Here is a 23,604-nt window from a genome sequence, read left to right on the forward strand (position 1 = left end):
CTAAGTGACAAGCCAAATGGTTTCCTGTGCACCAGGAAACCATTTACTACGCAGGGTGGTAACCATAGAGCCAAATTTTGACGCCTGGTGGTTTAGTGGGTAGTTACGGCGCACCAATCGCATTGAGCCACTCAGGGATGAGTGAAGCTGGTCACTCTCACCTTAAATGTCAGAACCAACTTGCCTAGCCCAGGGCTCCTACGCTCCTCATGGGGCAAAGTAGGATTGGATGATGAATGAAAAAAAAAATCATTTTGTGGAGTTCTTGGACGAAGTTGAGTACATTGTGCCACCTCCTCATACCTTCCCTCGTGCTACATGGGCATCTGGTGGCGCTCATGACTTGAATGTAATTCAGCTATATTGCAGAACTTCCGCCTATCGGAATTCTTTTGTTCTCAGAACTGCAACTCTCTGGAACTCGCTTCCCCAGAGTTGTTTCCCCCTAAATTTCAACCTACAGCTGTTCAAATCCAACTGTTACAGATATTTTATGAATGGAGGACGCCAGTAATCTGGTGTACAGAATATTTTTTTTTATTCATTTGTTTTTCCTTCCTCTGTTCTGTTTATATATATATATATATATATATATATATATATATATATATATATATATATATATATATATATGAAGATCTAGAAGATTGGCATTCCACGACCGTTCGAGATAAGAGACTTGAAATTTTCGGGAGTGATGTATCTTGGTTGCAGGCTTCTTTTGGCTCATTTTTTTTTCCTAGCACTGTCGCCGCACTAGCCCCCTCTTATTTTTTCAATTTTTGCTCTCCTCCGCAGCAAAAACTACTGAATCGACTGCTTTCCAAATGCTGCAGTATGTAGTCGTCCACATATACTAGTGCATCTGGGCACTGATACTGAGATCCAACAATGTTTTCTGGGATATTGAGGAAACTCAAAATGGCCGCCTCATGCCCGAGTGCTAAATCGGAAAGTATTTGGCAGATTTTGACCAAACTCGGTGGAAATGTAGTGGGTCATGAGTGAAACCTATCTGCATAGTATGAATGACCTTGACTTTGATCTCAAGGTCACAGGTCAAAATCCGTAAAAATTGTCGTCTTACCAAAGTCCCTTAATATTAGGTCTACAATGATCAAAGTATTTTCATCCGGAATGTGTTGTTCTTTGAATATTGTTTCAGCAATTTCAGAATTCTAGTTATTATTATTATTATCATTAGCAGCAGCAGCAGTAGCAGTAGTAGTAGTAGTAGCAGTAGTAGTAGTAGTAGCAGTAGTAGTAGTAGTAGCAGTAGTAGTAGCAGTAATAGTAGTAGCAGCAGCAGCACCAGCAGTAGTAATAATAGTAGTAGTAGAAAGGATGAAGAATGAGATCACTCACATTATATTTATACGGAAACTAGTAGCCTAGCTCTCAGATCTTTATGGGACAATGAAGGATGGATTATTATTATTACGATAATCGCATTATCGTCGTCTCCAACATATCACTGTCATTATCATTAACTTGACCAATGCCATCTTTATTATCAATACTATCATCATCACCACCACCAAGATAAGTATCAGCATTATCATCACCAACAGAACCGAAGTTAAGTAAGACATGCAAGGATTACCAGGCCAGGAAGTGCGGTATATTGAAGGCGGAAACATGGACCCGCAAACCCGTCCATTACACTGACGGCGATCGACATCAAAACATCCAGTCACTGAGCTTCGGACATGGTTTATAAATACGCTGGGATCTTGGTCTGTATTTAATTAGGTTCAAAATTTTTTTGACGGATCCACATTACTGAGACTATTCTGATCTGCACATTACAATATCGTCTACTTCAATTTTAAGGATATATCTATTTCGCCAGTCTGCATGGGTCACAACTACGGTATATATAATGGCTATCGACTAGCTAACCCTCTATTTGGTGAGGTGGTGGCCATGACAAAAGGACCACCACACATTTATACCCCAACTAGAATAAAAAATAACTTTCAAGGGAATATTAACAAGCTATATGCAAAATAATAAACAGGTAAAATGGATGAGGTGTATCACATTCTCAAGTCCACAACACCCCCCCTCTTCTCCTCCCATGAGACTCGCTTCTGGGCTGGTCGTGTTGATAGGGTTGGATTAATGTGAGGAAACATGCATGTCGGTGTGTATGATGTGGTTACGTTTATTGCATCACGCTCCTCTCTCTCTCTCTCTCTCTGCTTTAATATTGTTGTTGCACTCTCTCTGCCTGCATTAATATTCTTTATCTCTTCTTACCTCATCTACATATGTATACCTCCCCCCTCCCTCCCTCTCTTACTGGTCAAGGATGAATAATACATCGCTAATCAACCATGCTAAACGAATGGCTCAAGAGCTGCTGAAATCCAACACACGGAGGAACACGGTAGGGGATGATGATGATGACCATGATGATCAGGCGAATATTCTACCAGTTTGGATGTTTTCTCCTCATACTGAGAGTGTTAAAGGCAAATTCAATTCACCTAATACCAAACCAACAACTACGCATAAATCCACGCTAACCTACCCAAACTACCCTGAATCTAAGTGAACCCCACAAAATCAAACTTCACCTCTTCAATATGACATCTTTTTTGCTGTTTACTCCTGCAGCTTCCATGTAATTTCATCCACATCACAACACCACTGAAGTCGAAGAATTAATGAAGGTTATGCCTAATTCGTCCAGTTCAAATAAATCCCGCTAATACTAATCAGGTACCCGGGCTGCTGGGGTTAACCTTGTGGTGCCGTTTGCGTGGTCTTTGTCATGTCGTGCAGCGTGGTCGTAAACTTTACATGTAAAGTATATTAAACTGACCACACTTAAGCAACAGTGTCGTATTTTCTGCTTTATTCTTCCTACCTCCAGATGAGTTTATTCAGCTTAGGAAATACTTCTTGAACTGAAGGGGTTAAATGTAGGCTTCCTTTCCCCACTAACTACCACGGGGATCTATCAAAGGTGAATCCAAGTGTCTGGCAGATGCAGGAAATAAGAAAAAAAAAAAGTAAATAAAACAGACGACCTCTACGTGAAGGAAACAAAGCGTTAGCACCGTTAGCGTGCCCGTTCTATTCACCGACGTGTCTCACTTTGTTTTTCTTCCCATCAGCGGATGATGTCATTCAATTTGGGAAGGATCCGTAGCAGTGAAGGGGTTAGGCTGCTGCTAACTCCTAAACTTCGAAAGGTCATCCCTAATCTAAATAAAACCGTCCGTAATTAGCAAGCACACACCAAAGCATCACGGGACTGAAGGCCATGGACGCCTGGTTGTAATATTATTCATCACCTCATCAGAGCTGCTGAGATTCACGCAATATGATCCGTCATAACTAAGACTCATTAGTTTTATTTATTTTTCGGAAAGACGACGCCAGGGACTAATAACTATTAATATATCGCTGTCTCTCCTGTGGGGAAAAAAAAAAATCAAGCTACGACAAAAAACTGATCGAAAATTGTAAATGTCAGGCCAGGCTTATGCAACAACACTGTCACCTCACGTAGGCTACTCTCGCCACCAGAATAACTATTCAGAATATAAAAATGATTTTGATCTGCACTATGTGAAAAAAATTAATACATAAGTAAATTAACTGTTTTAAACTTTTATGCATATACGTGAAATCGATATTAAAAAAGTGAAATTCAATACGACTCACTGAACTGAGGGTTATTTCATCACCCAAACTTATTGCATTAGCATTGAAATTCCCGTTTTCTGCGAAGACATATGACAGGAGAGACTATTATAATCATTAAAAAAAATGATTATTGAAAGCATGCCTCAGTGAAGTGACTTGCACTTTAGTTCCTGTGACTCACCTTCAACAAAATAAAATCGCATATTGTAAGCAAAAGTAAAATAGCCGACGTGGCACAACCATGATGGGGAGAAGGAAGGTTGTATTTAGCATATCCATTTTCAAAAGCCTCCCCCCTTCAGCTACAATACTTTAAATCTTTTCGAAACAGCAGGGAGATAATATGAAATGACATCCTTCCATGGCTACTACCAAGACGACCTATATCATTATTTTTATCACACGTATAGAAGTTTGGTGGGATACTCAACCCTATTTCCTGAGGTTCTTGGCCCACGAACAGTTTCCTCTCACTTGTTATGGTTTCCGATACCCATCATGTTAGTCCTGCAGTTCGTATTTGTTTTTATGTAGTCTTATATTTACTTGCATTTTACACCCATCCCCCAGTGGCATCGTTTCCCTCAGTGTTTAGCTTCTATTTGATGTTATTTTTTTTAATGTAAATATAGATTAACGCATATTCAGGAATATATAATAGCATTTATGTGGTAGCAAGTAACTCTCTCTCTCTCTCTCTCTCTCTCTCTCTCTCTCTCTCTCTCTCTCTCTCATTTTCCGTTAACCGAATATTACATAACGCTTTCCTTAAATAAAGTCATAATTCTTTTCCGCTTGATTATGCATGAAAATTATGAAACTGACGCTCGTTTTCCATTGACACCGCCCAACTGTAACTGTCAATCATAACACCACACTCACAAATTTCATAAATATTATAAACGAAGGTCGCTCATTTTTATTTTGACCTGGGCGGGGAGAAAGTTTGTGATGCAACACCTTATTCGAATTGGAATTTTCGTTTTTCTCTTTTTCTTCTGTAATGCCAGCGAGTGTGGGCTTAAGAATTTTCCAGTGATTATTTTTATGTACCCTTGTGCGGATTTTTTTTTTTTTTTTAATTCTTCAACTATTGTTTTCTCCACATCGTACGTCGTAATGAAAGTATTTTGAGAGAGAGAGAGAGAGAGAATTTTCCAAGGCTATGAATTATGTACAAAACTGCTAGTACTTCTAACATGACTGATGTGTGAAGCCAATATTTACTCCTCAAGTTCTTCAATACTCTGAGGCTATCAAATAATAACAATAATAATAATAATAATAATAATAATAATAATAGTAGTAGTAGTAGCAACGTAATAATAATAATAATAATAGCAATAATAAACAGCACAAGATGTCACTTGGAACAGCGTGACTCAGGGAACGGACTAACTAAGGCTTCACTTATTCCAAGGTTGACGCAGCGCCTTGACCCCGGGTTTACGATCCTGTCTCTAGCCAAACGAATTATTTTCAGTGTACTTTTCATGCTTTATTTGTATTTATTTATCTACTTATTTATTTTTGTACGATGAACTATAAACACGGGATAATTCTGTGCTTTTTCAGTTTTCCTCCCCGCAAAATTTAATGAGCTAACAGACTTGATCATAGATATGCTTCAGTCATACCCCAGAATCCACTTAACCCTTTCACTCGGGTGACGTATTTCCCGCTCAATTGGTAGAGAGGTGGCCTGCAGTCCCACCGGACCCAGGTTCGAATCCCGGCTGGGGCAGGGAACAGTTTAAGGATTTGAAATTCATTAAATCAGGCTTTACTGATCTACCAGAAGACCCGCAGACATGTAAAAATACCCCCGCTAATACCAATACACCAGTCCTGTACGAGACAGCCCTAGCATGTATTCAATATGGACGGTGGGTGTTAGCACCGAAGTGGTGACATGTAGAGGTGTATGGTATGTAGGAGGACTGCTGGGCCTTGATAGCAGGCTGTGAAGCCTATGCCCAGAGTCGGACACATAAAAAAAAAAAATACTCATCTTTGGTTACCTTTGGAACTGTGGGAGTCAAATACGACTTTCAGTAGCACCTTCAATACGATAAGATCTGTCCAAAATTGAATAAATTCGTCTGAATGAAGGTCAAGCTGCTGAAAGAAATACCGTAAGATGATAATATGGTTACTTGCTGCAGGAAAGTATCGACGGAAAATGCACCAACACCTTGCAAGAAGAGATAAAACATATCATACCGGTATCGTATGTGGCTGTTAGAAAAGTATTAAGGGAAAAAAAAAAAAACATCAATTGGCTGCACAAAATGTCGTAGAATATATCGTAACTCGTTAAAAACTATCGTAGGAAAATACATTACTGTGTTGCAAGGAGTGTCACACAGTATATCGTAGCTGGCTGATAGAAAAGCATCGCAGGAAGAAGAAGAAAAAAAAAAAAGCGCTTAACAAAGTGCCGTTCTATATATCGCAACTCGCTGATGGAAAATATTGCAGAAAACATAGGTCGAAAAGGTATATCTTGGGAAAAAAAATAAAATTATACTGTGGTCAGGAACAACATGAAAACCTTAAAACTGAATTCGTTCAAAAGTAATAGCAGGAAAAACACATCACGCCTCTGATAGATGAAATGGAAATTTTAATTGTTGTTCGCTGCAAATGCACCGTGAAATATATATATATATATATATATATATATATATATATATATATTATCATCCGGACCTCCTTTCCCACCCCTCGACCGGAACCATACTGAAAATTTAGGAACAATGAACGTTAAATCCCCCTTAATCCTTTATCTAAAATGGAGTAACCTTGTGTTAATGATGCTACCCCATCACTGCTGTACTTGTACTTAATTATGGGAAAATCTCTGGAGGTAAAGAGGTTAGGAACGATCCCCACTTAACTCCTGCACTATCAAAGATGTGCCCCAAATAAATGCATAATCATGTTGCAACAATATAAAAATATGTCCTCGCAGCTGATGAGTTTCATCTGTCGCCGATGGTTGGCCACTACTCAACTGAATACAACCATTTGAAGGAAGTTGGGACAAAAAAGTCAATGCCATCAAAACCGAAGCGTCTTTTATACAATGTGAAACAGGCAACAACCAAACTATTTTTCTTAACTCAGGAGGTATCTCTAGTAATTATGGATTATTTTCGGCATTGTTCAGTTCAAGTAGAGGCTGCAGAAGAGAATAAAATCGACTGTAGGTGTTCAGAATACATTTTAAAAGATATCTGTGAAGGAACTAAAACTTCTTATGCCCTGAAATGCACTATTATTATCGCTAAAGTTGAATAAAATCGTTCTAGCAATAAAAAAAAATAAAATGTTAATCCCTTCAGTCCAATGACGCATATCTTAATACTCATCACTAATTATATTCAACTTTAGATAGACTTTTAAACTGGAGGAAATAGATAAAACCTCCACGAACGATAGACAGTAAATACATCTACTGTATAGTAATTACCACGAACCACTCAATACGGACGCCGCCTTTTTTTTTTTTTTTTTTTTTGTTCATGTAATTTCTGGAAGTTGTAAGAAAATGAAAACATTAAGCCCTCAGAGATTTGTAAAGGCGTTAAAGGATGCCATTGTGCTGTAGGGATGAAGACTGTAATGTTTTTTGTTTATGACATGGGCATCCTCTATCACCAAGAAATTACGAAACAAACAAATGAGGTAACGACAGCAATCACACACACACACACACACACACACACACAAACACACACACACACACACACACACACACACACACACACACACACACAAAAGCATTCCTCAGTAACACATACAAAGCTATTATACCAATTGAATGACTCTCCACGTTCACAGTACATAGCAGTGAAACAACGTAACAATTCAATGGATCGTATTCAATCAAGCGGGAAAATGTGACCCCCCCCCCCGCCTTCTTACAATCGAGTTTTGTGACGTCATATCCTCCCGTCCTTTCGAAGCATTTTATCCTGTAGGTCACGAATTAACTTTTCTTTTTTGTAATGTCTCAGGCTTACATTCAGCCCTGAGAAACCAACTGCTGTAAAAAAAACACACACATACAAATATATTAAAGTAAATAAATAAATAACTCCATTAATGTTTAGGCCAAGAAATACTTTGTTTGGTTTAGCTTACGCCGGATAAATTCTCGGAGAAACCAGTCACAGTTCATGAGTCGTTTTCTCGTACGGTACGTTAAGTAGACTCCTTAGCACTTCTTCTTTACCAGTTTATTTTTCCATGTGGCACGTTAATATTCCCTTGTTTGTTATATGTGCATCCTACGTGCACTGGGAAAGGATATAGCCTAATGAACATACAGGTGAAGTGGTGTGCAGTGACCAAAAAAAAAAAAAAAAATGTAAAAGGTGCTACAAAGCCTCCTATGCCGACGAGAATTCGGTGTCACGGGTTAACTCTATCAATACGAAGTCTTTAGGAGTCATATTTATGCTTGCCACCTGTGTATAAATTATTCAGTGCTCGAAAGACCTCCCATACTAAAGGGGTTCATAAAAACTAACCCCTCCAGTTCGAAAAACCTAAGTTGTATGTTGGAGGATAAATAAAAATGGGGCAAATTAATAATTCCTGTACAATTTATCCAAGTTAAAAAAAAAAAGTTCGGTGTCGTAACTATGACCTAAATAAAAACACGTAAAATCCATCTTCTATGCACGAGAGGGCGCGTCAAAGTGATCTAACCGACAAGTGTACGAAAGGAAAAAAAAAAAATGGCAGGAGAATCGCCACCAGCTTGACAATGCCAGTGCTGACGTATTTTTTCCGGCTCCTTAACGCCCACTACCTGACACTTCACAATACCCCATTGTACACAAACATCTGAGGTAATTTTGCAAGAAAGCTGGCTCCATAAAATACAAAAAATTAAGGAATATATGAACGGTGACAGGGATTGTTTGAGAGGTATGTCTGAAAAATACTGTGCCGATATTGTCAACTGTGAAGAATGACACAATAGCGCCACACACACACACACACACACACACACACACTGGAGTAGGGATTAATGGGGGTTTGAAAATCGTCTGACTAAAACCATCCAAGCCTCACCAGGAACCCAGTGGCACCCAACACCAGCCTACCAAACAACCTTGAGAGAGGTCATTCTAGTTGCAGAGAAATCCTTGGTGTGTAAAACATTTTTTTCACCAGCGCTAATGAGCCGTTTTCGTTCGATTAGGAAATAAGAACACCAATCCCATTTTTTTCTTTTATTCAATTATCTACCACCCAATCTTTTATCGCCCATCAGTAGCGTAGGGGCCCGGGTCCAGGCTGCTTATTAAGGTCACTGAAGGCAAGTGACCAGCTGTTTTATCCTGTGCAGTGTTACGTGAGGAATAACCCCAATCATTCCTCGCCTGTAATCCCTTCTGGGTCACATCGGTTTGTTTATTACTCATTCGTATTTTCAAACCATTATTTGTATCAATTAACATAACAGTCAACGTTAAGTTGAAATGTGCAACAAAAATCACTGAGGTCGAAGCCATGCGAAGTCTCCTATGCCAATGAGAATATTCCAGTGTTTTGGTACATTCCCATTCAGATATTTCCCCAGTCTTCTCTTTCCAGGATGATCGCTTTTACTTCATTTCTCTCAAACTACGCTAACCTCACGCTAAGCCTAACCTAACCCAAGCCGTCCTGGAAAGAAAACAACCCTGCTCAGCTACAGTGTAATTCCAGAATGTGTCCAAATCAACAGTTCCCTTACACTTCTTTTCTAAACACGATGTAAGCTTCCAACCCATCTGACTTTCTCCGTTGATCAGATTAACGAAATATAGTCAGGATTTTACAGATTTTCGAAGATATGCGGAATTTACTGAACATAACTACGATGGTCCAAATGCTCTCAAATTCCTGTACCCTAATCTAATACCGGTACGATAATTTTATCTTACGTTAATTCTGGCTTTTATATTTGCCTAAACATACCGGTGAAAGGAGGGGGGGAGGGCTCAAACATATCTATCTTGCCACGTACAGGTATGTATAATCTATAATGGTTCTTTAAGATCCAATGGCTCCAACGGTGTGTGTGTGTGTGTGTGTGACAGAGAGAGAGAGAGAGAGAGAGAGAGAGAGTTAATACATATTTCCATCCTCCTCTCGTGTATATGTAAAACTAATTTCCTATAATTTCACGTTAAAGCTTTGTTCAAGTCATAGCCCATTTGTTGGGGTAAAAGTGTGTAATCAAATCCTAACGATTACCATATTAACAAATTTACAAGGTTATCTCCGGTACGAAAACTGCACAAACGTTACGGGATCCATGTCGCGTGTTATCGTCCCACAGCTGACGGCCCGGGGTGGCGGACGTATAATAACCTCACTAAATATAAAAACCTAACTCATTCTTCATTAACTAGTACTAATAGCAACGTCAGCCACCACCAATATCCCATGCTGTAATATTTTCTTTCATATGCTTGGCAAGATAAGGGAAGATTAGGGTATTTATAGGGAAAACAGTTTGCATACACCTATACATTACTACAATAAGTCTTCCAAGTCCTGGTTCATTATTCCTCCTTTGTATCAAAAAGAGCCCTAACCAGTACCAACTTTCATATTTTACCTTCTCTAATAGGCAGAGTAAGGGAAAAATGAGTGTAAATATGGAAAAAGTGCTCTGATACATCCACACAAAGGAGGGAAATGAGGAAGGAGGTGGGGGAAAGGAGAGTGAGTGCGAGGTTAGTTCCAACAGCTGCTGGCCTCGTACACTTGTCAAAACACCTGTGGCTACCACCCATGTTGACATTTTTCTCTTTTTCTTTTCCAGATGTGATGAAATCGGCGACACGCGACTGAACACAGAAAATACAGGTCTGAAGCCATTTCTTCAAGTACGAGGAGCCTGAACCAATGCACATAAGTGAATAATAAAAAAAAAAAAATTGAATCTGTACAAAAACAAACAAACCTAAAACCATTTCTTCACGTCAAACAAAGCCTAACTAATGTGTGAAAAAAAGTGAAAAACAACTACAGTACTCTAATGTAAAGCTGTAAAACTGAAAGAGGCTAAAGCGGATATCAATCAACATGTCAAAGAAGTACGACAATCAAAATTCAGCTGCCGGATGTGTGATGCCTTCAAGATCCGTCGTCAGACCAAGGGCCTAAACGTTTCTGAGGATGCTGCGACCAAGAGAATTAGGACTTTTGTTTACCTAACTCTAATTCTCACTCCTTATTCTCTTTCCACCTATTATTTCTTTTACTTCATTAACACTGTCTGTCTTTCACCTGCCTGATACTTATTTACGTCTAATTCATGTCTTCAATATTCGTAGAAGGAAAAGCTTGGCCATTAACTTCCCCCTCTCTTTCCCACTCCCCACTCCCTCGCCTCTCCTATTTTCCAGCGTATTACATATTCTTTGACTTTCTCGCTTTACCTCTGTCCCTCCCTCTTGTTACTACCGTTAACTACTATCTCTACCAATTATTTTTCTAATCAGTGACCCTTCCTGTCTCCACCTTGATCTTTCCATCCCTCCCCTCCTGTCTTCTCTCTCTGCTTTCGAACCTCCCACTTTCAAAGGAATCTAACCCTAACGTACTCCAAAACCTTCCTCCCCCCCCCTCTCTCTCTCCCTCCCTCCCTCCCTCACCTCTTTTCCCTACTTTGCCTCCACCCCTGCCTCACCTCTCCGCTACCAGTCTGCATCCAACGCTGCCGAGGGAGAGAGAGAGGAAACGGAGAGGAAGAGAAGGAGATAAAAACGAGAGGAAAGAAGATGGTCCAGCTTCCCCCCATAACGAGTGCCATCTAGCGGGAGTCTTATCTAGTCTGTGCAACCTGGATCTAGAAAACGGGTGGCGCTGAGGAAGCAATAACTCCAGTTTATGTAGTGGTTACGGCCATCTTGAAACTTTACCGTGAGATGAAATAAGAAAATTAAACCGCACACGAAGTAATTCCAACAGATATCTTTAAAACACATTTTGAAACAGTACTAAATGGACCCAGAAAAAGACACCCACTTTAGAAACAGCGTCTTAAAATCAAACTCGCGATTATTCTGAAACGTTACCGTGACAGTAAACACGAAAAATGAAACTCAAAATCTCTGCCACAAAAATGCGTAGAGAAAATACAATCTGGAATGTCAAAAAACGATAGTCCTGCATAATCAAATAGTACACCCTGAAAACGAAAACCATACTTTGAAAAATTCCTGCAGGGAAATACAAACAAGAGCTTTACAGATACATTGAAATACATATATACCTCCTCGCAAGAACTGAAATAATACACACCACACAACATATGACTCAGAAACAGTCTCTCTCTTAGCACCAGGCATTCAGTATTTCCCATCAGTATTAATAACTAAGATAACCGAAACAGTACGGTATGCCTCTTGTTCCTATGACAGTTTCTCACAGATGAGCAATGCCTTCTGGTGTTCGACCTAGTGTTCAAGGCATGACAGAGGTTTACTTATTTTATAGCCTTCTATTAGAACATCTAACACCTGAACAATTTCGCCTGGTGTTCGCCTGAACAGAATACCCAAGAGTGTTCTTAACATAAAAGTTATTCATGACAAGTGCGAGGGGTTTTCTCAACCCGGAGTTAGCCAGATTACAATTATCCACGTGCGATCAAAGTGGGAATAATTAGGAACGATTAACCTAGATAATTTTATATCTGACTGAACAGCTGAGGATACTGTCTTGGGTCATCCTGGATAATATACCGCTGTGTCCGCATACTAGAATACGAACGATATTACATGCCAAGGAAGATTCACAAATAATCTTCCAACTTAACAATCACTTAAAATTTCTCATCTTCAACCCACAACCCAAACGAATCCCATGTAAACTCGAACAAACGCTCTCTCAATGAATGTAAACGTCAAGTAAGTACTAGGTGAACACAATCATCCTGTGTTTGCCTCAGTAAGATACTCAAGTGCAACTCACCAAGAAAAAGGATAAAGTAAAAAGAACAACTACGAGCCATCAACCGATTTACCAGCCATCCCGAATCCAAACAAACTCTTTTTACAATCTTAAACACATTACCGCTATCTATACAGACGGCAAGTGTTACCCTACATAAAGGTTCCCAACATATGTGACTTATATAGTGTAGTTACTGAGCTTCTTATGGGCAACAGCTCGTGAAGGGTGGTAATTAAAACTGATACTGGATTCTGTAATGTGTTTGATTAACACGTGAATGTGAAGAACAGCAAACTGAGTTTGGATAATTTCTGTTTAAATTATTTCGGGTTTTTGGCTGTGTTTGATTAGAGACAGAATCTGAAATAAATTGTATACTTGGATTTAGTGACATGTTTAACAAAACGTGAAGTTTGTGGGCGAAAGAAAGTGAAATCTGTAAGAGGGACAAAGTTTGAGAAAAGGAGTCAGAAGAAGAAGGGTGAGACGAGAGTGAGAGTAAGAGGAAAAGAAAACAAACAGAAAGAGGAGAAAGCCGAAAAGGAAGACAACACAGTGAGAGTGAGAAGTCAGAGAGTTTATCAATAAGACAAAACAAGTTCACGCAGTAACGGTTGTAAATTACAGGAAGAACTGAAGAGAGAAAATAGGGACAGGAGGAAAAAGGGGCGATTGTGTGAAGTGGGATGAAGAGGTGAAAAGTAAAGAATATACGAAAAAGTGAACAAAATAACGGCACTACAGAGAAAAGAGAAGGCAAGAGAGAGGGATAAACTGAGTGGTAAGGAAGAAAGCACGTGAACGATTGTGCAGACGAAAATAAATAAAGGAAAGAAGATAGTGAAGAAGAGGCATAAGGAAGAAGGAAAAGGGGGTGGAGAAGGGAGGGGTGTAGTGGTTTGCACAAGCTGGATGGAGACCGTGCTGGCTATGCGCCTCCTGCCGACGTGCTCCCCCAAGTACTCCAAGCTGCCCACATGCGGCGAGGTTAGTATCCCGTGCACCTAATTTTTTCACTTGCACTGATAATGTATAAGTATGTACACGAACTCACACTAATAAGAACATAAATGCTTTCACTAATACACGCGAACAACCCACGTGAAACGAAGCAACACGTACTAAAGCACGTGCCACAGAGCTGTTCGTTGTTTTTGTTCTAGTTGTTCCTGTTGCTGTAACACCAGCCTTATCTGATCGTGAACCTTGTGAACTGCAGGCTGAAACTGCCAGCCTCCTGCAGTCCACCAGCTTCCTTTCGGGGAACAAGGAGGGAACTGACGGACGTTCGTATAACCGCTAGCATATTTCCGTTCTGTATACGTACTCATCCCACCACAGGAAACCCTCAGCCACGAACGACGCTCGCCCCATCGTTTCAAAACTAAACATAGGTTTTTCTCGAAAATATGCTCAATGTATTTCCCAAGAACAATTACAACTGCCACTAATCTGACCGAACCTCACTTATCCCACTAGGGCTGGTTGGCTGAGGTGGCTGGCTGTGCTATTGAGACGAATACCCATACAGAACGGAATATGCAACGGGGAACTGGAACTGTTCAGCTACATCGGTGTCATTCCGTGAAGGTGTCCCCCTCCAACACCGTACAACATAACACTAACACATGTGCAACAGACTCAACAGACCACCAAATCAACACCATCTGTGCACTGGGTATATGGGTTTTAAGTATTGTGAATGACTATATATACATCACTTGCGTACTGTGGATATGGGCTACAAAAGTATCGTAAAACGATCAATCTATCTATCTATCCTTATATATATATATATATATACATATATTTATCTATCTATATATATATATATATATATATATATATTTATATTTATACATCTATATATATATTAGCAGCCGTGGCTCAGTGGGTTAGAGCGTTCCACTCTGACCGAAGGGTCGGAGGATCGAATCCACCCAAGGATCATTGGTAGACATCAGGAAGGGCATCCGGTCATAAAATGCTACACGCTCCAGTCCAAAAGTCCTCTACCCAGGGGCAACGCCTTAGCCTTTCGGGGATACCTGGCGTAAAACCAAATTTATATATATATATATATATATATATATATATATATATATATATATATATATATATATATATATATATATATATATATATTGCTCAGCTGTAATAATGTGAACACTGAAGACACCAAGAAGTTAAGGAAAGGCTGTAGAGCCGGAGTATTGTCTCGTTCCTCCACCAATGATCTACGTGAGACTGGCTGCAAAAGGACGAAAATCTAGGCCGAGTTAGTGTCAAATAACTTGAATCTCTCGTGATCGATGCCTATCCTAAGGTGAATAAGTCGCCCGGTGATACCAAAATGAAGTCATCAGATGAAGCGGTTAGTGACGGTCACTAAAGGAGAGGTACTTTCATTAGTTCAATAAAACCGTCTGGAAGTAGCCACTATAACCCCTTTCTATATCCGAGCTATGTTACTGGAGGATCAGACAAGCATTTCACTGAGGGGTTTTCGTCAGATGGTTTTGGAGTCCGCCAAAAACCCAATCTCCCATGAATTCGAGTAAATCGCCCGTCAAAATTCCCAGGTGTTTATCAATATATATATATATATATATATATATATATATATATATATATATATATAGATATATCTATATGTCTCATGACTAAACCGCCCGTCAAAATTCCCATGTATTTCTCATCAATAAATCGCCTGTCAAAATTTCCAAGTCCCGTGAAGGAACCGTATCGTATTATGAGTGGGTTTGCTGATTTCTTAGTACCTCTTCCATAGCGATTTATTTTGTTAGTTGCACGTTCGTATCCTCTTGTATGTCACTAACATAAACTTTTTCCACACTGAAACGATATGCATAACAAACGAACGAATATTAAGATGAAACAGATAAAATAAATCGCTAAGGAATGATGCTACAGGGCCTAAACTTTCTCTGAGGCAAAATGTACCATGTGTTTCTCGCTGATTGTCAACATAACATACGAACGAATATTGAACGACATAATCTTATAATAAATCGCTAAGGACGAAGAGCTACGAAACATCCAATGCCAACTACAATATAGGCCCAAATGGTTCTCAAGGGTAAACTCGTGAGTGAAGTGCTTCTCGAGGGTAAATCTTCTATCAGGGGTTTGTCGACTGGGAAAGGGTGAGATTAACTAACCCTCACACGAGCAAAAATACGCCCACTTTGTTATCTGATAATGTTAAACTGATCTTTTGACGTTTATCCTTTATGCTAATGCTTGACTACAGCTGGGATGATCCGGCTCGGCGCAGGCTTGGAAAATTAATTCTCTTGGTGCCGAATCTACTGAAAGGTGGTCTAGTATTGTCATCTGCGTAATTAAGGTACTATAAAATTACTATTGATACAATACTTCTCCAATTTATATTACAACTTCTACTACTACTACTACTAACTGTAATAATAAAAATAATAATAATAATAATAATAATAAGTATAATAATAATAATAATAATAGTAATTATTATTATTATTATTATAATATTCCTACTATTACTATTACTGCTGTTGCAGCTACTACTACTACTACTACGACTACTACTACTACCAGTAAAACGCCTTTGTCGGCGTGGTACGAGCGAAGCCATTTAAATCCGAAAGCATTGGAAAGTGCCCTTACACCCCGAGAATGCCTTGAGTATATTGATGGTTATCTACCTACCAAGTTCCATGCCTTTACGACAAACTGACTGGCCTGTGGCCCTCTTTTGAAGATTTTCGACATGCTGCACTTGGCGCGTGTCACGTACCACGTGCACCGCCGGGTGTGATGAATTTTGTCAAAAACAAATCTTTAAGAACTGGGCTATTATATGGTGTAAACCACGCAGTGATCGGCCCTATGGCTGCTGAGATATAAGATTCTCAGAAGCGTTACGGTCGGGCCGGGTCGGGCCGGGCCGTGTTGGGCAGCTCATATGTGGGAAAATGTCACTACTTGACGAAAGACTCGCGAGGGCTTTGACCTCGCTCGTAATTACGGTATTCTTATTACTGTTCCTTACCGTTGTTTTTATTATACCATTATTATTAACGTTATTACTACTACTAACAGGCCATTATTTATTTGCTTACAGGTTTTGCTTTACGAGAGAGAGAGAGAGAGTTTCGTTCTAAACTTTTACGTAAACACAACTAGAGAGAGAGAGAGAGAGATTCGTTTTCAACTTTTACGTAAACACAACAACTGTATCCCTTTAATAACGTAATTCTTCCGGCAACAATAAGCCATTAATATTCAGCTTTACAGACACTGCCAAACTTCGCCCTGCCACACTATACACTGCCTCACAAACTGCAATACTCTTCACTGTCACACCACACACTGCCACACCAATCACAAAATGGTACGTACCGCCACACCACACCGTCATATAAACCACATATAAACTGCAACACCAAATACAGACATCCCACACTGCAGCACTACATCACACACTGCCACACCACAACAAACACTGCCACACCACATCACACACACTACAGCGCTACATCACACACTGCCACGTCACACCAAACACTGCCACACTACATCACACCCTGACACACTACATTACACACTGCCACAAAACACCACACACCCCATCTCCTACCGCAGAGTATGTTCTAACACTCTGTAACAATACTTTTCAATACTTATCAATATTTCTGCATTAAGAGCTGAAAAAGGTTACAGTAACTGTAGTCAGAAGAGCGATTTTTTATATTTAATCTCTCTCTCTCTCTCTCTCTCTCTCTCTCTCTGCTTCGTTTCCAGACTTTTAAACCTAATTAGATGATACATCTCAATAAAAATTCTCCACTCTATAATTCTTTTCACTTAATTTCTTCACTGCGATGACTTAATTTTTATATAATCTTGCTGCCTTAATGATCTATTTATGTCGTTAACGAACCACACACACACACACACACACACACACACACACACACACACACACACACACACAGGCCAAACCCACATAAATAACCTTGGCAAACACTTTTTTTTTTTCTTGGTTCAGTCTTTTCCTGAGCCAAACATACACATCCAGTGGCTTTTAACCCTGAAAGAGCGAGGTAACGAGGCACAAGTGTTTGGCGTCTGGGTGGACTAAATTATTTAACGTGTATGGTACGATGGCGGAATAGATAGACAGATGGATAGATAAACAGATGGATAGATACAGATTAGATAGACAGGTGGACAGATATAGATTTGACAGACAGCTAGATGAACAGACAGATTAGATAGACAGATGGATGGATTTAGATTAGATTGATAGATGGATGGATAAATACATATAGAGAAAGCCAGACAAGAAACAGACACCTACAGATTAATTAGATAGATGGATGGATGGATGGACAGATAATGACATAACAGACACATATATAAATTACAGATGAATAATTCGATACACAAAACTTAGATACACCAACAGATGGACTGACACAGACAGACATATAAACTGACAGACTGGTAGGAAGGTAGGTGGGTTGGTAAAGTGTCCGTACGAAGAGTGACGGGACGGCCAAGGTGTGCGAGAGACGAGCGGAAAGATACAAACAGGAAGGGATGGATGGATGGATGAACAGCGAGATAGATATAGTATGCCATTTAACTTGGGACAGCTCCAGTGTATGTAGCGGATGACTTGCACTTATAACAGCTCCCGATATTATCACAGTGGTTACCGGTATAGTGAGTCTTCTAGCCTGACAAAGATCACAAACCCGTTTTAGCTGATGGCCAAGAGTAGTCAGACTGGAGGTCGATTTGACTAGCAACTAAAGACATTCCTTCCTACTTCATAACTAAAACTCATCCAATTTCATACAACCACGGCTAAAAATTCAAGTTATGGGAGTGGCCCAGGTTTGCCGGGTAAGAACAAATATATAATAATTTGTCAAGCAAGAGCAAATGTATTATAATAACCTGAATGAATGGGGTTGCCAACTATCAGATGAACTGGGTATGATGCACTGATGACGGAAAGTGTAGCTAGCCCTCCGCTTCACACTATGTCCCAGGATTAAACCTTTGAATCAGATGACGCAATTTATGATTCTATTCTTCTTATCTGCAGGCAATCTTATTCAATTCAGGATCTGTTGTAGTGAAGGGGTTTAGGAATGCTGTGTTTAACTCCTCCAGACTGAGAAGTAGGTTATATGCGGAGTAAAATCTTCAGAGCATGACAACAATGAAATGAAAATTGGGAATCAGAATGAAGGGGTTACATGTGGAATACTCTACAAGCACGATGAGATGGATAGATGCAAATAGATACATTATGGGAGGCAGATAGACAGATGGATGGGCAGACAAATGAAGATATCAAGGAAAATATACCGGTACACACACACACACACACACACACACACACACACACACACACATGCTGTGACTTACAAGTGTTTAGCACCTGCATTAAACTAATTAGCGCGTCTGCCAAAGCAGGCGGTAACGGTGTGTGTGTGTGTGTGTGTGTGTGTGTGTGTGTGTGTGTGTGTGTGTGTGTGTGTGTGTGTGTGTGTGTGTGTGTGTGTGTGTGTGTGTGTGTGTGTGTGTGTGTGTGTGTGTGTGTGTGTGTAGAAATCCTACATAACACTTAGACTTAGCAAAAGATAGCGGTGCATGTCACGTAGATAAACTGGTATACTGATATATTTAGTATACGTGCCAACAATTTTGTATACGTATTAACTTTGTTTTAAAACAATCGTATACTGAATTAATTATAAAATATGTCCACTATATCCCTCACTACAATGGCTTCTTGCTGCCACCTGACTACTGTGCTCTGCTTAAATCTCTCTCTCTCTCTCTCTCTCTCTCATTTTCTTGTTCTCTCAGTTTTTCTTTTCCACCGCTGAATATACCTAGCACAGTGAATGCATTAATGAAAGTTCTATACGCCACCCAGTTCAAAGTCTCTAAACTGAATTAAATCGTTTGGGTATACCAAGGGTGGATAATAAATACGCGTCTCGTAGTGCAGGCGCCAAAGACCATTCAGCAAGTGCAGAATTTGAACGAGGTGCAATATTCCATTGTGCAAATATAAAGGACCTATTATCACTGCACACACGATCAACTAAATACCACTATCTCATAACTGCACGCGCGGAAATGCTGATCTCTTGTTAAACTTTTACTACCATTACGTCTGGTTTTAATTTTTACTTCTTATCTCCACCTGATTCTATTCACGACACAGACGGTAGATAGATTTTTACCCCTCTGATTCTAAAAATATTCCTCAGCTGAATAATAATAATAATAATAATAAATGTCCTAAAATGCCACTCAAATTTTCCCCTTTGTTAAAGGTCGACAAATGAATAAATTCGCCTGATGTCGGAGAGAATATAAGATCAAATGCCTGGCCATAATGCGGACATCACACCTACGTTTTAGCCACAATAAAATTACATAGATCTACCCATGCTGAGGAGGTTAGCAATATCAGGATGACTGTTTCGAGTGCCTTTTGTTGTCTTTTCCTTTTCGTATTTATACATCTTTCTCATATTAACCCTGGGAAACTTATTATTCAGATATTGGGAAAATGGGCCAGGATAATGATGGTGGTAATGCTGATGATGATGTCTGGCAGCCACATCATGGAATGAGTTGGAAATCAGGCTATGATGATGTGAGTATAATGTACAGTATATGATGCCGATAACGATACTAGTGGAAGTAATGACGACCTTAAAGAAAATCACTATTACCGACAACCACGACAAAGAAAGGCAAGAAAAAAAAAAAAACCTGTACGAACCGAAATCATACACAGACCTTGAATAAGGTATACTCCGAACTCTCCAAATCCACCCCCTCGTGACAATGGCCTCCCCTATCCTCTCCTCCTCCTGCCTTATCACACTCGGTCAGATTACTGTCATGCCGTGTGCTGCACAAACACTATTTTCATACTGCTATTTACCTGGGTGCCTGACGATCTTGTGCCTATTCCGTGGTCGTTAGTATAAGTAGCTCTAGTCTGAAGTTATTCTGTCCGACTGTGTTTGTAGTCGTGTGAGTGAAAATAGTTGAGTATATTCCCAAGACCATCACAGTTTTCACTACCCTGGTGCTCACGACCCTGTCTGCTCTATAACCATCAGAGAAAGTCGCAATAGTTCGCTGCTACCGTGTTTGCAGTCTAGTGATTAGCCTAAGTATCAGTATTTGAGAAGCTATTCACAGGGCAGTCACCTGACACACGCGCAAATATTTAAAATGTTATGCACACGACACTTCCTCACTCTCCTTGAGCTCCACTTACCAGCAGATGGCCTTTAGATACGCAAGATAGGAAAGCTGATGCGTTCGCCGTTTTAGTCGCTCCACAAGCAGCATCACCTGACGTTTAATCGTAGTCGTGCTCTCTGCTACTACAAAATCGTAAGCCATTCTAATTGCAGCACCCAACCACCGCTGTCTATTACTCCACCTGACAAGAACGTGCCCAACTCAAATCTTATGTTTCTGCTCTCCATTACCTTATTGCTATTCAAATAACAAGATCACTAGCAACTCCAGCCGCGACACATAATCACAAGTATCTATTCTTCAATGCAATGACCGTAGCGTGACAAGATCGTAACCTATTCGAATCGTAACAGCATATTCTATTACCTGAAAGAAATATTCACAAGTGTTTCATTCTCCACTACGCTCGTTCGTATTCATGTAATAAGATCGTGGGAAATTCAAACACGTAACCAAATGTGCGTGATTCTCCACTGGCATGTTCGTAAGATGGAGAAGATGTTAACCTATTCAAATAACAACATTCAATCACAAATATCTGTTCTCCATTAGCAACTTTGTATATGTGTGAAAATATCGTGCTCAGCTCGAATCGAAATACATTATATGATAAATCGTGCGAGAAAAATCGTACGCTACTGGAATTGCAACAACACTTTCAAAGAGTTTTAAAAAATTCACAAGCGTTTCATTCTGCACTAGGTTGGCTTGTACCAATGTCAAATCGTAACGTACTCGAACTGCAGTACCCAGGTGCTTTATTTTTCATTTTACTTTATTGGTGATTGTATGACGAAAGCGTAGGCCGTTCAAGTCGTAAGCGCCTATTCTTTATACCCGCATTCGAATTCGTGTGACAGTATCAGCCAATCGAATCGTAACACGTCATCAAAAGTGCTAATTTTTTACTACTATTACATTAATTCCGTTTCGAGTGAAAAAAGGGCTGACCTCGTAACAAATGCCCATTCTCCGGCTACCTTGTTTATCATAGTGTAACAAGATCGTAAGTAATTCGAAACAGTATTTTATTACAACTGCCTCTTACTACCTTGTTAACAACCTCCACCCATCCAACTACGACCCCTAACAACTCCAGCCACCTCTAACAATCCCTTCGACATCACGACCAACCTCCAATCAACCACGACCGAGAACGATTACCAACGACCCAATTATGACCAACAACAACTCAAACCACCCCTAAGAACCCCCAATATCTCAAACCACAACCGCTAACAAGCCTCAACTACCCCAATATATTCGCTAACAACTCTAATCACCTCCAGTCATCCGAACTACGACCACGAAAGAGTTCAACCACCTCCACCAAACTTTAACCATCTCCGAAACCATTAACCAAACAAAATCGCCTAACCACGACTACTCAAGACTGCAACCACCTCTAATAACCTCAAATCACCCCAAGTAAGACCTATAAAGACGCCACCACGCCTCACCAGCCCCTACGCAGAGGTAACACTAATATGGTGCAGCACGTGCTGGATGACGACGCCTGTGACTTGGGTGACCCCGGTGACTCGCTACAGAGGGACAACACCTGCATACATTTACAGGTGAGATTAATGCACGTACTACAGGTGACACAGGAGGCTTCTTACCACCTTTTCCCTAGCGATTTATTCAGCATATTACACCTTAGCAACACCGCCATACATTTGCCGGTGAGACTAGAGTGAGATCAGGATAGGTGGAGTGAGACTGGGGAGGGTTTTACCACGGGCATAAACATCGACCAATGTCATGACGATAAATAATGACAAAGTGAGCAATGCCTTTCCAAACCCAGTGCTACAATCTTCGGGGTCACGCCAACGTTTCAACTTATTACGTTAGAGTTCATTAATGTTCAGCTAAAAAGGCATCATTTTTATTATTATCGTTCACAGGACAGAAGGTACGAGGCTGTCTGCTGGAACTCTCTACAACTAAGTACTCAAAAAATATACCAAACACGTAAGGAAAAAGGATGAAAATATAGAACAAGTAAGGAGGAGGAAGTTAAAGAAAGGCTAGGGTAGATGAAGATGAGATTGAGTGTAGAGAGAGAGAGCTGAGGGAGACTTGGCCCAAAGAAATGACTTAGTGCTTGAGGGAAACAATCTGAGTGTACTTCGGTATCGGTGGGACTAAGGAAAATGGATTACAGTGAGCCGTGCGGATAAGGTCACCATGCCAAATATACGGAGACACTGGGGGAAGACTAGAGTACATGGAGTGGGATCAGAATGAGACGAAGACGGGTGGAGTACAGTCAGAGTGGGACTAGGGCGAGTGGAGTACAATCAGTGAAACTAGAGTGGGTGAAGTACAGAATGAGACTAAGGTGGGTGAAGTAAGATCAGGGTGAGACTAGGATGGGTGGATTACAAACAGAGTGAGACTAGAGTGAGAGGGGGAAGACCAGGGTGAGACTAGGGTGACTGCAGGAAGACTAGGGTGGGAATAGGATGAGTGAAGTAATGCCAGTGTAAGGGCTGGATGGGCTTGCAAAATTACAGAGTAGGAGAGACATGATTAACCCCTTTAGCTCCAGGACGTCTGATCTATTCTATTCTTGCAATCTTCAGACTCTCACTTAATTTAGGAGTGATTCTCTGAGCTGGAGAGGTAAGATACAGCCTTCTTTACTTCCTGCAA

General features: G+C 40.2%; 1 protein-coding gene across 1 annotated transcript in view; it reads right to left on the reverse strand.

The window, feature by feature from the left end:
* LOC145411167 (zinc transporter ZIP6-like) overlaps positions 1-23,604 on the reverse strand; it is an 89,107-nt gene that overhangs the window by 56,866 nt on the left and 8,637 nt on the right. Inside the window, exons 3-4 of the mRNA XM_080281221.1 lie at positions 22,404-22,504; positions 16,925-17,066 (exon numbers count right to left, since the gene is read on the reverse strand). Of these exons, the coding sequence (XP_080137347.1) occupies positions 16,925-17,066; positions 22,404-22,504 (243 nt within the window). The remainder of the gene's footprint in view (positions 1-16,924; positions 17,067-22,403; positions 22,505-23,604) is intronic.

Source organism: Coenobita brevimanus, chromosome 88 (genome assembly GCF_032717465.1).
Source record: "Coenobita brevimanus isolate Jiangsu-jjx chromosome 88, ASM3271746v2, whole genome shotgun sequence".
Taxonomy (NCBI): Eukaryota; Metazoa; Arthropoda; class Malacostraca; order Decapoda; family Coenobitidae; genus Coenobita; species Coenobita brevimanus.